The 15,943-nt window shown below is 40.9% G+C and overlaps 1 protein-coding gene across 5 annotated transcripts; it reads right to left on the bottom strand.

The window, feature by feature from the left end:
- Nucleotides 1–3,377: 3,377 nt before the first annotated feature.
- rwdd3 (RWD domain containing 3) lies at nucleotides 3,378–10,296 on the bottom strand. Of its 5 annotated transcripts, none has more exons than XM_075466333.1 (5): nucleotides 10,078–10,296; nucleotides 9,297–9,529; nucleotides 8,712–8,936; nucleotides 8,233–8,351; nucleotides 3,378–8,094 (listed from the first exon to the last, which is right to left on the bottom strand). In XM_075466333.1, the coding sequence occupies exons 1-5, from the start codon at nucleotides 10,160–10,162 to the stop codon at nucleotides 7,983–7,985; spliced, it is 774 nt and encodes a 257-aa protein (XP_075322448.1). In that variant the 5' UTR covers nucleotides 10,163–10,296; the 3' UTR covers nucleotides 3,378–7,982. The 5 variants fall into 5 exon arrangements, with proteins under 5 accessions (XP_075322448.1, XP_075322526.1, XP_075322585.1 ...); XM_075466411.1 differs by having other exon boundaries at nucleotides 8,712–8,933; XM_075466535.1 differs by lacking the exon at nucleotides 3,378–8,094 and adding an exon at nucleotides 8,479–8,564 and having other exon boundaries at nucleotides 8,281–8,351.
- Nucleotides 10,297–15,943: the final 5,647 nt, after the last annotated feature.

Below are 15,943 nucleotides of genomic sequence, written 5' to 3'. Positions count from 1 at the left end.
ATGCTTCTGAGTTTTGTTTCAGCCAAGAAAAGCAAACGACTTTAAGACACCAGAGGACCTGGAATGCATTCCTTATGTGCCACCTGATGAATCATATGAAGAAGGCTGGTTAAAGGAGAGGTTTGACAAACTCGCATTGAAACACATTTATTGGACACAACATAAATGTGCTGCACTAGTCTCATTCAGGCCCACACATCCCACTAGAAGAACACACATCAGATAGTTGGGAAGATTTAAGCCCCGTTATGAAATCATGTAAGCGTGCAGCCGATTAGCAAGAAAATCTGATCAATCTGGTTTATTTTTCTCACCTACACTGCAGTGATCCAAGACAAAAAAAAAAACACACCCAAAGGAAAATCCAGCTGGTAACTAAAAGCACTTCTAAAAAACTTTTGTTGTTTGTCCAAAGAAAACACTGTACTCAAACAGCCTTACAGGAAATCTCCAAGTCACTGTGGTAAGTATGATGTTTTTCAAAGTTTGTGAAAATGTTGTCATCACTCCAAAATCAGACTTTAAACTTTGTAATTCAGTTAAACAAGAAGTCATCGATTCTTTGAGTCTCTTGAGACAGCAGGAGGCGTGTTGTTCAGGGTCTGCAAACAGCACACGAGGCCATAAATTCACACGTCTGTTTCAAGAATACTGTGAAAGCCAATGATACGCTCAGACAGTCTTGAATCCTTTGTTTTTCTCTCCAGACACTACTTCGTTACAATATGCTGATGACCTAAAGATTTGCATCCCACTTTGCAGGTCTATTCTGATGTAACTCTCCTTGTTCCACATGCTGTGTCACTTGAACAAAAGACTTCCCAGCTCTTCACAGCATGATGGCTACAATACAACACAATGCTTTTAGATAAACTGATGACAAACCCATTTTTCCATCATGACAGAAATTTCAGGTTGCAAATACCTTGCTCACACTAACAAATCAGATCCGGTCTCTTTCTAGGAAAAGCAGGCGCCGATGCCACTGTAAACAGAGCGACATTCCAACACACTGCCACTGATTTGTATCAATTCCTGTTACCATTCCCAACTTTCTTACAGCAACACAGCCCTTCGCCACACCACAGGAAAAGACGCTCCAGTGCCACACAAAAGGAAGCTGTGTGATGTGGACCTGACGATAAATCTTTCCTGCCTAAACATTTCTTTCCTCACTTTGCATAACTGACACATGGGTTGAACCATGTGTCAAAAGGGGGGAAGAATAATGCTATAACCCAACACTGTTTTCACTAAAGGATTTTCAGATTTTCTTCAAGTTTCGTCAATCATGAATGGTTTGTGCAACGCATAACAGGTAAAACAAAACTATCACACCCACTCACCCACCACAGACAGACCATTTGAACACCTGATGATAGATTTAATAATTGCTTAGTAATAGATCGACGTGTGGTCGAACTGAATTGAAGTATTCCCAGCAAAATACCAAAAAAGGCTCTGCTAACAGAGATTATTACCAGCTCACTTTGTCAATTCTGCAATAATCCAAATTAATACATTTCTTGCTATTAACCTCAAACAACATTGTTTATAACACCCTGCCAGAAAATGACACTCTAAAATCAAATTAGCGTAGTGTTGTGAGGAAACAGGACTGCCAGGGACAAAAGCCTATTGTCCTTATGCATATTAGAATAAGGAAAACATCTAACATACACATAAGACCTTTTGCAGTTCTTTTACACACGGAGTTTGTAACCAGGCCACTCCATTCCACTCACACAAGGAAATATGTTACAATATTGCAAAACTTATTCTGTCTATCTGTGTCAGCAGGTAAAATCACCACCAGCTTCCACTTCACGCAATGACTTCCAGCCTGACGACTGAGTGGGTGTGGAGGGCCTGAGAAGGAAGCACCGGCATTCCAAATGGTAACGAGATCCATTCCAGGGCCTTCTGATGACGCATACCGCTGTGAAGATGGCAGAGAACGACACGGGTTCACGGCAACCACTGAAGGAAGATCCCCGAGCCAACGGAGGAGCCAAGCTGCCAACCGGAACGACAAGGAGGAACACACGCCGAGGATGAACAACACGAGGACGAATGGTGCAAGGACGCACAGACGCCAGAGAGGACGACGCAAGGAATCAACTCAATAAATGCCAACTAGACGTGTTTCAACAAACTACCACATGGCACGTATTGGTGTGGAATTAAATATCCAAGCTCGGGTATGCACAAACAACTCAGTTATAGTCAATGGGTCACCCGACCCACATGGCTCCCAACTTAACATGCTGTTAGATTTTAAGACGGTCAAGCGGACCTCTGGAACTGAAGACAATCACTCTGATGAATATGAGAACATTACCAGCATCATCAAACATATGCAAGATGCCATTCAACCCCCACCAGCAGTGAATGACTTTCTAGGCTAAAATCTTAGAGCCAAGGATGGCCAGCACGGTTTTTAATAATTAATTTTCTTTTTGCTCTGCATCTTGATTCCATGCGTGTTAAAATGGCTGTTTGATGTGCTCATAACAAAGATGATTTACTCCTCCACGTATGTTCATGTGTATGCCAGTAAGGCCGACCAAAATTCAACCTCTGTTCACATTCCTGACACCAAATCAGACTCTGATGATAACATTTTGTAAATGTTTATTTTTATTTTCTTTGTTTTGCTTTGTGTTGGTTTGGTTTTGTTTGTTTGTTTTTATATTCCCATTATCTTCTCTCTTGTAGACAACCGCCAGGATGATATATTTTTCAATCTGTGTGAATTAGTGATAATCAGATACTTAAGTTATGACTATTTTTAATTTTGTTCCCTTTCATTTTTTTTAATTCCTTTTTATTTTTCTTTGAGGTTGTTTTGTTTTCCATCAGTGATTAATTTAATCAAAAGAGGGGAATGTTATGGTAAATTTGATGTCTGCTAACCTTTTGTCTCTTAGATGACACCTTGTTGTAAATCCAATATCTGCAGACAATTCGTCTCTTGATTAACACATAGACAATAATCATTTAAATGACCATTGTCTCCGGATTCTGCATCTCCCCAAAGTGCGAGACTTTCCCCCAGGGGGTGTGGCAAGGAGACAGTTGGAAGAAATACACACCTGAAAGAACAAAGCCCCTTCCTCCTGTATAAATGCTTTTGATTCCCCTTGTTCTGGGTCTCTTCTCACCATGAACGCTGACTGGTGAGGACTGACCTCTTTTGCAGAAGAAAATAAACACGTGGCCGGCCGGCAGAAACATTGAAAGTCTATATTTCACTTCTCATCAGATGTAATAGGAAGGTAAGCAAAATCTTAATAGGGAGTTAAGACAATATTTCCACGACACATTTCACATACATTTGCAGGGGTAAGTGTGACTGAATTTATCTTCTGTTAGCCTGATTCTTTCATTGGAAGCCCAAGAACAAGCTGGAGAAATCTTAACTTAAACAAAGTATTTATTAGTTGAGGTGTCTGATACTCAAGAGAAACAGTTGAAAAGGACGATCTCTAAGTTCACTTAGTACATATGCTCTCAACACATCACTGATGAAGGCCACTGAGTGCATGTGTTGCGGAGTGCGGAGGAAACTACATTCCAAAGACGTGAAGTCCATATACATTGTCTCTTGGCTAGATGCCTGGAAAAGAAGAGACCTGGAGCATCTCCACCATATAGGGATAAATTAACACCCATAAAAAGGAGTTTCACCCTCTGAAAGACAGAGAGATTTCATTCGAACAATTGGGCTACTCTCTCCAGACTTGATGCATCTTTTCTGTAAATTCGAGAGGGACCTGATGAATGCAATAAAGGTTTCTATGTTCGATTAAGTCCGTGTCAGCCGAGTTCTTCATCACTCATCTCCACATCAGCTTGGCGACCATCCCTCTTATTTACTACATAGTGTTCACATGTATCCGGAAACATTTCATATTTATGTTCACCTTTATCTCACAGAGGTTGTACTTTTACTCGACAGAGTATAATTGGCCAGTTTTTAGTGACATGAGCAGGCCACCCACCGTCTTTGTCATGTTCTTTGCATGTGATGAACAACGTGTGTGTGCGTGTGTGTGTGTGTGTGTGAGTGTTGTTTTAGGCGTGTATCTAATGTACCAGACCTATCTGACCCAATAGAGAAGCTTTATTTGACCCAGTTATTTAGTCCCGTTATGCCATCTTAAAGTCTTGGACCATTCAAGGACATACATTGCGTAGCAGAGTGGAAAAGTACAAAATAGGAACTTAGCTTATTTAGAAAAATACAGAGTACAAATACATAATGTCTAAGAACAAAGCCAATTATAACACTGGTTTTAGTCTGTGTTGACAATATGATGGACTGGCAACCTGTCCAGTGTGTACCCTGCCCCTCACCTGGTGATACCTGGGATAGACTCGACACTGACAACACCGAAAAGAATGAGGCAGGTAGGAAAAATTCTTAAATGTGTATTTGCAACTTTTCTACAATAGTTTTAATAAATGGTGATATTAATGATGATTGACCATATTAATTGCTGGCACATTATCAGAAGCCTTCAGGTGACTAAACTTTATCATTTTAAATGGAAAAAGAAAGGTTCAGGATGTGCTCCTGCCACAAAGAATAGTTGCTACTTTTTTAGCTAAAAGTAACTGTGGCTGACAAACTTATCAGATGTCATATACAAAAATGGAAGAATACTTATGTAACTACAACAAAAGTTGCACTTTAAGAGTTCTTTAAACACTAGTCTGATTGTTTTGGAAAAGCTCAAACTTCTCGTAGCCCAATGCAAGTATTGGATCAGGCCATTTGCACCCAATATAGACAGAGATCATATCTTTATCAATAACTGAGAAAAAAAAAAAACAATAGAAAATATGTAGGTCATTACAAATGTGGAAATTGTTAACAGAGATCAATACTAGAGGAGGATAGAGAATGCCACTAAACATGGGAAGCAGTCAATCTCATATGTTACAGTCATATAGTCTAAAGTGTTTTAGAGGGAAACTACAGCTTTAAAGCGGTGACTGACCTAAGGTTGAAATAGTTCAGATGACCCAGCTGGAATGTGTTCATCTTACATCCCCTCAGTGTCTAACTTGAGACCAGAAATGTTTGTATCTTCTCTGTACCGATGTTATTTTTGTGAATGAAGATTATGCTCTCATTATTTAGCTGAAAAGTTTGTTCTGCTTTATATCGTCCTTCTTGTTAGTGTCAACTTCACAGCAGGAGGCAGGCAAGCAAGTGAGGAGGCCAATTACTCCAGAGTAAACAAATTTGTCTGGGCCAGTTGAGTGTGTATCTAAGGCAGAAACTAGCCAAACTTCTGAGTCTTTGGGAGTGAAACCAAAGACTGGGATCTAGTAATCAAACAATCTGTGTTCTAAAAAAAAAGGGGTCTCATCCCCTACGCTCTTGACGGTTATCCTCTACTGTTAAAAAGTACTCCCATATTCTACGGTAACATTAAAAGTAGGTTTACATTTGTGGATTGAGAAGGTTCACAAGATGCATATAGTATATCAGCTTAGTGCTGTGCATGTGTATTGCAGAGTGTAGTTCATACAGTATCAGGGCTGGAGATACACGGTGAAAAAAATGCTCCAGCGAGAGCTCCAAACTCCGGATTAGTTTGGAAAGGAATTTAAAATCCATCTCTTCCTCCTTTTTATGGCCAAGCTCCATACTGTTCCACAGTGAACAATTCCTCTCATTCTGCTCTCTTTACTCTTTCCTCTGATGTATGAATGCATCATTATTTTTTCATCATTAACTTTGTCTTTCCCTTTCCCGTAGCATGTATTCCTGGCCTTGAGTTGTTTGTTGATGTGTCTGTCCTGTACTCTTATCTCTAAACTGGTCTGCGCCAATCCATCTATTGAACTTGCGTTGAACTTGTTCACTTTTTTTTTTTTAATGTCCTGAGATGACTTTTGATGTGAATAGGTGCTATACATGTATATATATATATATTTGATTTTTAGAAAAACACTGACTCAATATTCTTTTTCATAGGAAACATCTTTATCCAAATGTATGCATCAACATTAATACGTCTGAATTCCAGTAAGCTGTTATTTATTCAATAAATACATGACCTTGATAATCCTGTTGTAAACCATCCCAATGCAGAGACCCAAATATAAGTCATAGCTGTCATCTCTAAGCACGGAGATGGAGTGATGCATACATTTAATGATATTCATTCCGTGTCAGATGAAACACTGTTAAATATGAGGATGAGTAGTATCGGCTGTCTTTTTTATATGTCAAACAGCTGTTTATTCAAGCATTTAAAATATGATCTATCATGGTATTTGTAGCCTAATTTCTGTGAAGACAGAAATCTCTTCTGTGAAGAACAGAGAGCTGTTATTTTAAACCACTTATTCTTTGCCAACACACTACAAAGAAAACTCTATGGTGATGTGGAGTGAGGGGCTTCAGGAGGTGAAACATGAGGGACATCGCTCTTAATCTTCCAGCCTCTGTCCATGAAAATCAGGGTAGCTATACAGCAGTGACATTACTAAAGGAACAAGTGTTTCAGAACCAAGATGAGGACGGGATGGGGAGGAGGAAGGTTGCATGAAAGGCCATGTGAAAGGCAGAGTGGTAGAGCTGCCATGCTATTTAAAGAACTATGGCTAAAGGCTGATTGTTTCAGAAAAAGATTGTTGGGTGAGAGCATTGCTGTGGAAATTAATGAATTATTTTAAAATCATTGGAAAACAAAAGTGATGAAGTGATCAGCAGTATTAGCCCATATTTACCACAGAGAATTGGAGACAGACTGCAAAACCCCATCTTCCTTTTTGAGCTTGCGCTTAATTTTGGTGAAGCTTAGGTCATAAAGCCTTGTCCCAGCTTCATTCCTCATCACACCACTTCAAACTTTGTTGTACCGTTTAAAACTGATTAACGTCTTTTAAAGTTTCAGAATGTTTTTCCCCCTCAGAAAACAACCCATTCAGCACACACAGCATTCTATCAGTGTAATTACTGATCCTACCACTAGACTGCGCCAACACCAAGGATGGCAAATTCCTGCTATACACATCTGTGATGAGGACCATCAAGTTTAGCTTAGCTTGTCATTAGCTTCTCTTTTACGTGTAGACTGGTTTAATCCCATATTGTCCAGGTCACATAACCTACCCACAACTACTACTTCTTTCATCCATCCATTTTCTATACCCACTTAATCCAGTTCAGAGTTGAGGGGGTGGGGGCCTATCCTAGCTGCCACAGACGAGACAAACAGCCACGTACATTCACTCCTAGAGAGAATTGAGACTCACCATTTAATCCCACATGCATGTTAGGTGGTAGGAAGCTGGAGTACTTGAACATGCAAACTCCACACAGAAAGGCCTCGGCCGGGATTTGAACCTAGAACTCTCTTCCTGTGAGGCGACAGTGCTAATTTAAATCAGTTGTTGAGTGCTGTAGAAATTATTTTCACTCCTGGAAAGAGGTTTTGGAAGTTTTCTTTTCTTCCCTCCCCTCCATCCTGCCACTCCCTGACTGACTCTGGGGCTGTTGGAGGACATTTATTCCCCCACACTATGCATCTCCATTGCAGACTTGATCAAACTGACTTTGAAGCAAATGTAATAGCAAAGCCTAAATAATTCAACATGTCCATAAAATACTAAAATAATGAAATATGCCGACTGAACACAAAACACTCTATATTGGAAATGGCTTCACTTACTCTCAAATAACCAGCTGTAACCAAATAACCAAAGTCCAGACTAAGAATGAAGCATTTGGGGAAAAAAAAGGGGAATAATAACTTTTCAGCTTACTGTTAATTTCATAAATTATGTAAAAGAAGCATCAGCGATAATATTTCATTCTGAGCATCGGCTCCTTTGCTTCTGTTCCGGAACTGATGCGGGTGGTGCGGTGATGGGTTTTCATTGGGAATGAGGAGGAGGCTTATATCGTTTATATTCATCTCAGACGTGTAAGCGCTGAGCAGCCAGTTTTCCCACATCAGTCACTTTAATGTTGGCAGTATTTGCTCATACAGCTCAGTCATATTCAGCTCCTGGAAAACTGCAGTCAGCTCTGGTAATGAGTGGTAGTTCTTCACTACAAAACCCTGGAGACTGACAAAAGACATTTAGAGAGAGGCCATGAGAACTGCAGTAACACCATTGTTTTCCAGCACTGATTATATGGTCCTACACGTCTCAACAGTATTTCATTTCTCTGCTACAGAAGTGTCACATGTCTGTGATGCATACCTATCTTGAGAAGACAAATTAAAGGCGGTTTCAATAAGAACTTTCATCATCCTCTCTTTGCATTTCTTGCCTGACGCGTCCACGTCCACTTTAATCGTCTTCAACCGGCGACAAAACTCCTGAAGAAATATTATTACAGTTTAATGACACAGTGACATGAGGCAAGAAGGTGACATTTCTGATGAAATGTCTTTCACATGTTAAATAAAAAATGGCTCGTAATGCTAGGCAGACAGAATGAATTACCGTACTGCTCAAATGAAACCTGTGGCTGAATGTCCATTAAATCACCCGTTGAGAGCTGCTGTTGTGTCGATTAAGAAAACACCTCCCTGTTACACATTGTCACACTTTACCGCACATGACAGAAAGAACGTGCTGTTCTTTAAGTTCATGGAAAAATATCTTCACTCTGGCAGAGCCAGATATTAGTATACTATTTTTTTTTACTTTTTAGAGTGAAACATAAAGGAAAGTACCTTAATATCACATCTTGCTCCCTGCAGAATTACAAGAATATTTTGTCCAAGTAATAACCTCCCAGTCAGCTGTAGCTGCTGGCTCCAACGCTCCAGGAGTCCAACATAATGATTTCGAGATCGGATGTGGTCCAGCGAAAGTACTGCTGCCCATTCTTCTTTTTCTCTCTCTTTCACTGCATCCTCTCCTGTTCTGTGCTTTTCTGTCAGCTCCACACACTGCTGCTGAGAGTAGAACACATCAGCTACATCACCTGGAATCATAATTCAATGTTGTCTACAGACCTAATATACCTTGTTTTCTTAGTTATTTTTGAGAGAATATTTTGGTAGGATATTCCCTTAATTGGACAATATTAATTAGTCATATGCAACAAGTTGTGCTTTTTTCAAAGCAGCAATAAACGTGCAGATCTACGACTGAAAAAGATTTCATGAATGTCTCCATAAACATAACGTGGAATTTGGCTGATTTTGATCTGCTGGGTCCATGAGCTCAGGTGACAAAAAGGCATCTTAGTAGATAAACTCAATCTGTTTCTTTGACATATTCTAAAACCAGTTGTTGGAAGTGTTGTCTTTTACCTGTAAGTACTCTACCAGCTGATGAACCATTGGCTCTGAGGGCAGGGATGCAGCTTTATCCAGTAGTTTCTGTCTGATGCTGTGACACTGAGTCCTAGAAAGACCCGTGGAAGAGACGGAGATGTCAGGGGGGCAGGATGGATAGTTTGGGTGCAGATGGAACACCACGTTCACATTCTGCCCCCTGTCTCCTCCAGCTGAGCAGTTGATGCGGACCACAAACCCATCTTGAGCTACAAGGCAGACAGAACAGCAGACCGAGGCACATCCACCGCCTGAATCAACATTTATAAATCACTTTTTAGATACATGTTAGAATGTGTTAGTTGTGCCAGGATAAGATTACGCTGATTATTATTGTGTGGTGTATATGTGTTTCATGATCCACTAAACTCTTCATTGTTGTTGCTTTTATTTTTTATTTTCTGTCCTATTGTGTTTTCTCTCTCTGTAATTATTCCCTCTTTTCACACTATTCTAATTGTTGTTCCTGTTGTTTTATTGATTTTACTATCCTATGTTGTTGACATCATTCTGCCGAAGGGACTAAAGATGGAAATTAGCCATTGGCTATAATCTTGCATATTTACATGTATATGTTCATTAATATGTATTGTCCCTGCTTTAAATAAATAAACTCAAACTCAAACTCAAAGTTACTCCTTAATGAACATGAATAACACATGCATATAAAGTTAACATAAAATAACTTTTTACATATTTCACATTTTAAACTATTGAGTTCATTGAGTTCATTGGGTTAACTTGGTTTTTAACTTACCCGACTGCCGCACCAACTGGAACTCTCCTTCTCCACAGTAAATGGCCGATAACACGGAAACTTCGTCCAAAGTAGCGTCGGACATTTCCTATGATTCAATATCATGTCATTCATTTAGATTGTTTTCCTCCGTAGCAGCTGTACTCATAATTCTACCAAATATGAAATTGTTTACGATAAAATTTCAGTGCATTCACAAGTCCGCTTCTACCCACATTCCGGGTAGCAACTCGCAATGAGATAATCAGTTCCCCCCGCAGGATCGCACAAAAAGATTTATCCATTGTCTTCCTTTGCGTTTTTTGATAACAAACGGTAGCATGTATTTGAATTCAACATTGTACATTCATGCCCTAAATTCCCTTAGACAACACTTATTATAAGTGAAGAGAATGTGAGCCGGGTTTTTCTCAAACAAAAAAATCAAAAAAGGTCCAAACAGACCAATTGGCTCCAGTATTCACACAAATCTTTAACAGATCTCTTGACTTGTGTGAAATCCTTTACTGTACTATATGTTCCACGATGATTCCAGTTCCCAAGAAACCAGTAGTGGCTCGTGGTCTGGAAAATAGGCGGGGCAGATGATCTGCGTTATCAAAATGCAAGCTTTTATGGAGCAAACGCAATAGGCCAATAGTCTATGCAACGTGCTCGAGAGTTCGGCGGGGCCGGGCTTAGCTGAGAGCAGACCAGGCATCTGCCCTAGCCAGTGGCCATAGATCTAACGTTAAGCAGCCACACTGGAGGTAGGCTATATTTCAGCGAAAATAAAAACAGATTCCACTGGCAAAGTCCGTCACAAGCCACAATATGGTGTAATACGATTCCCACTGTGATTGAAGTTGAAATAAATATTTTATCTATAATTTATAATTATCTATATTTTATCTATAAAAGAAAGGTTGGGGTGTGGAAGGCGGGGCTCTGCCCATCCTGCCCAAATACAGCGGCCGCGGCTGCAAGAAACCCTCCATCACTGGACTTAATGACTACAGGCCCTGTGATATCTGTTGTCATGAAGTCCTTCGAACAGCTAGTATATTGGCCCACCTAAAAAGCATCACTGGATACACAATGGACTCAGTGGAGGTTGCCCTTAAATTAGTTTAATCTGTATCTCAACCTAGCAAGTCAAGAGTGTGTAAGGAAAAAATAACACCGTGCTGCTCTGGTGACACTGTTCCATTAGCAGGAGCAGAGTTCACAGTGCTGACTGTTGTCAAAACTTTACACTGTATTCATCCTACTTTTTGAGCCCTTCTTAGTGTTGCCCCTGATTTAGAAAAAATATTTATTGTTGTTGTTGCACAGCATTGAACTACATCATCAGGTATAAATAAATTCAGATCTATGTACCGCCAACTCATAACAAAAGTAATCTAAGGGCAGTTTGGAGAGAAAGTTACACAGTTCAGTACAAGTCCAAGCAATGGCGATTTTAGGTAGTGGCCAAGGGTGGCCAGGGCCACCACTGAAATGTCATTGGTCACCCCGATGGCCACCCTAGATCTGATAGGTAATTGATCAAGTTCGTCCACACAACAAACAAGAGAAACGCTGTCAGTCAATGGTGATGGCTGGCTGACGGATCAGTTTTACATTTTGAACTAACACAATAATGGTCGGACTGATGCTGCAGAGAGCTGATTTCTGATCAGTTTTTCGAGTGACCATGCAGGTCTGGGCGGCTATGACTTATTTTATCGTTCAACATCTTGCAACCCTGCTCAGTAGAGCCAACGCGAGATGAACACTGCCTGTCACCTGCAGCTCCCGCGAAACAGGATCAGAGAGACCGCATCCATTAACTGGATTTATCGGATTCATACAATAAGGTATGGTAATATAATGATTTATGTCGTAATTTGCTCTGAGTGTGCAGGGGAACTTTATTCAGCAAACTTTATGTAAGAGGAACAGCTAAAAGACGAGAGGAGGGCACACGTTTTAGCTAAAACCGCAGCCTGCAAACCAGTTAGTCAGTTTCTTTTTTGTTGTTGCTAACAGGATAAATTGAATATGAAACCGTTCAGGACAGGAGCAGCATACGTTTCTCGAAAGTTGGGTACTTTCATGAGTAGGATACAGACAGCAGTAGGCTAGCAGCTAATTTATCCTGCTGTATGTCAAAACCTAGCACATGAAGTGAACGTTTGAAGCCGGACTCTGAAGTTGTGGTGACTTTGACAGTGAGGAGCCTCTTGTCCGTGTCTTCAACCCATTTGAAGAAGTAACAACTATAGTTTAAGTAAAGTTGGAGTGAATCATTGAAGTGAAGTCCAGATCACGGTCACCAGCCCCCTGTAACCCACAGCGCAGGTCTACTTCAGAGTGTGACTTCACCCACCCATAAACATGCGGTACATATTTGACCACAAATGTATATCGTAATCCTGTTGTTCAAACGCAGCGAAAATAAATTGTCATTCACACAAAATCATGATACATTCATCAAAGTGTAATATGGTTTCGAAACGTTTATAATTCCTCATAGATGGAAGGCGCTGTACAAGATAAAAGTATTGTAACGACCCAGAATTAAGGTAGAAGCCCACGGACTGGCTTGTTTCCTCCTCTCCCTGTCAATCACTGGACCGCAGGTCATGTCACTCAGGTGTGGGCTGGTGATTGGGGGAGAGGAGTGGGCGTGGGCAGGTCTGGTGCTCTCCTGGGGTTGGTTGCGGAGCAGGACTGAGAGTCACCCGTGTTCTGTGATTGTACTGCTAGTGTAAAACTTAATAAAGAGCAGTTCGGCAACCGCCGGTCTCAGAGCCTCCGTGAAGTCACTACAGTATTATTATTATTATTTTCAAGCCAGTTCGGGTCTCATTCATGAAACGGATTTGCACAAGAAAATCTCCAGATAACCACTAGCTACGTTTTACCTCATGTCACGGTTAGCCACAAGATAGCTTTTCAAACCAGTTCGGTAACTAGATAGCTGGCGCTACCTAACTGAAAAACGTTGATAACTAGCTAGCTACTGGCTAGCCTTTGACATATTGAGCTGAAACCAATTGAAGTTGTGGCATTTCATATCATTTTTGTTCTATGAACCGTTCTTAAAAAGTCTGCTAGTTGGCGTTGGCTAATATGCTAGTGGTGGCTAAGGCTAGCAGAATTTCCGTGTTTTTTTGGAACCATACAGGAGTTTTTCAGCTCTTAAACTCATCAAAAATCAACTGCGTTCAACTACGTCAGAGAACAGACTCACAGGTTTAGCAATTCTCAGTTTGAGATTGAGTCTAAACGTGCAAAAAAATTAGATTTGGATGAGTTTGTTAAGAGATTTGCTGCACAGCACAGCAATCGTCGCATACAGCTTCTGTAAATTTGATACTGAATAGCAATCAGTTGATATACATATTTTGTTATTGTTAATGGGGGAAAACATTTCTGCTGCTACAATAATCCCAAGGGAAACACTGTTTTAATATACTAAAAAGTGGAATGCTCATGTATGTAGACCAAATATTGAATTTATCACACTTGGGTGTTGAAAAAACTGTTGTATATGGGCTCATATAAAGTACAAAGTACGATGGGCTTCCTAAAAAAATTGCCACCCTACAATATATGCCTGCCACCCCTCTACCACCCCATGTATAAATCTCTAGAATCGCCACTGAGTCCAAGTGAATCCATTTTGTTATTATTCAAATCACACCAGTTTCATGATGATCTAGTACTAATCCATTTCAGTCTAATTCATAATTTTTTTGTTCATGAAATGCCAATTCACCTTTCTTTCTTTCCATGAGAAAATCTCCTCAGATGTACTGCAGCATGTTGTTTGCAATGGTTTCCAAATCATAAAAAATGTAAGAGAAGCTCATTGGTGAAAGTTATTAAAGGAGAATTCCGGCATTTTTACAAACATATCCCATCTGTTGGAGACCAAGGAAAGTTTGCCAAAGGGAAAAACGCGAGAAATTTTCATGCCCGCTGCGCAAAGTTTTCCCATTGCGCTGATTTCCATGAAAGCGGGCTCTATCGGGCAAGCTTTTAACCTTTCCTGAGGCTCTTAACGTGTATCAAAATACTTTTTACCGAATTGGCCGTGGTGTCAGTAGCAATACAATTCAACCCAGGGGCTAACCATACCATTAGCTAGCACAGACATTATACATTTTGAGATTTCAAAAACAGCGCACCTACTGTACCTCTCTCAGCTTCCGTGTTCCACAGGCGCACTAATCAATCGCCGAAGTCATGCACTATAGTATTCCAAAATTGTCTTTTTGTCCACCAAAAACGACCCTCGGGAACCGAACTACACATTGCCATGTTTGTTATTGTTTCCTATCAAACAGCTGACTCGTTTCAATACCCATTTTCACCGTGATGTCATGACGTGTCACATGACTGCTGGAAGGAGCGCACCTTCGCCCATTATTCAGCTGCGGGAGATAAGAACTGTCATGAAGTAGCTGTATTACAGTTAAGTACCAATAGAGGGCGCCAGTGTATGGGGCCCGAGTGCATTTATTGTAGCGGGTACCAAGTGTCTACGCCCGGGTACCAAGTGTCTTCCCCAGGTTAACTCTGTATGCTGATGGCCAATGTTTGGTGACTGCAATAAAAGCCCGAGCAAAGGATCAGGAAGTCTCGGACCTACTCATTGATATACCAAGATATCACATATGGCGACGAGAATATAAGCCTACAGTAAGACAACGAGCACCGTGCTAGCGTAGCAGTGGAAGTGAAGCTAGGCTATTGCTAACGGTCCATGAGTAAGCTATTGACGTTGTGCCGCTAACTTTGAAGAAGCGTGTTGCTCTCTTTAGCGAAGAAACATGGCTGCTACGGTGGGTTCAGTGGCTCCTTTTGATAGCAAGTCACAGTCATGGGAAGAATACTGTGAGATTCTGGACCATTTTTTCGTTGCAAATGATATCGACGACGAAGACAAGAAACGTGCTGTGCTGCTAAGTGGTGTGGGTGCCCAGACCTACGCGCTGATGAGGAACCTGCTCAGCCCCGAGAAACCAGGAGATCGTGCATACAATGAGCTGGTGAGACTGTTGAAAAATCATTTTCACCCGAAACCAAGTGAAATAATGCGACATTGGAAGTTTAATACAAGGAATAGAAAGCCTGAAGAAAGTGTGAGTGACTTTGTGGCAGAGCTGAGAAAGCTGGCACAGGACTGTAACTTTGGAGATACTTTGACAGTGATGCTGAGAGATCGGTTGGTTTGTGGCATAAATGAAGACAGGATACAGCGGAGGCTGCTGTCAGAGGACGGATTGACTTTTGACAAAGCACTCAAGTTTGCACAAATAGAGACATTGTGGACTTGCACGGCGTGAAAGAACAGGCTAAATGGAATAGAGCAATGGGGTCTGTGAACAAGGTGAGCGATGCCCGCGCAAAACCCAAGTGGGACACGAGGAAATGCTACAGATGTGGGGGAGATAGCCACGTAGCTAAGGACTGCAGGTTTGCCAACGAGAGGTGCCACAGATGTGGTAAATTGGGGCACATAAAAAGGGCCTGCAGAATGAAGACAGTGGACAAGGAAAAGACCAAACATTTTAAAGGGGGGAGAGGCAAGCATGGCAAGAGAGCAAATTTCATGCAAGATGAAGAGAGTGATAGTGATAATGAGGAAGTTTTCACTATATCACATGAAGGCTAGTAACATGACGATGTACAATATGAATGAAGATAGTCATGAGATAGTCATTCCCAGAGAAGAGCCTATATAAAAAGAGCTAAAAGTAAATGGGAAAGTTGTTACCTATGAAGTGGATACGGGTTGTGGATACACCATAATGTCAGAGAGGGCCCTTAATAAGTTAGTCAATGACAACCAACCCAGACTAGCTAAGTGCAGGATAAAACTGAGTACCTATGG

The sequence above is a fragment of the Odontesthes bonariensis genome, chromosome 1 (assembly GCF_027942865.1).
Source record: "Odontesthes bonariensis isolate fOdoBon6 chromosome 1, fOdoBon6.hap1, whole genome shotgun sequence".
NCBI classification, from domain to species: domain Eukaryota; kingdom Metazoa; phylum Chordata; class Actinopteri; order Atheriniformes; family Atherinopsidae; genus Odontesthes; species Odontesthes bonariensis.
The sequence above is the reverse complement of the archived record's forward strand: the minus strand, read 5'-3'. Positions and strand labels throughout refer to the sequence as shown.

What these genes read in the sequence shown, in the direction of transcription:
- rwdd3 (XM_075466333.1), bottom strand. Translation starts at nt 10,162, where the DNA reads ATGTCCGACGCTACTTTGGACGAAGTTTCCGTGTTATCGGCCATTTAC. An exon ending in GAGCAAGATGTGATATTAAG is followed by an intron (nt 8,352 to 8,711) that starts GTACTTTCCTTT and finishes ATATTTCTTCAG; the next exon opens with GAGTTTTGTCGCCGGTTGAA. An exon ending in AATTTGTCTTCTCAAGATAG is followed by an intron (nt 8,095 to 8,232) that starts GTATGCATCACA and finishes GTCTTTTGTCAG; the next exon opens with TCTCCAGGGTTTTGTAGTGA.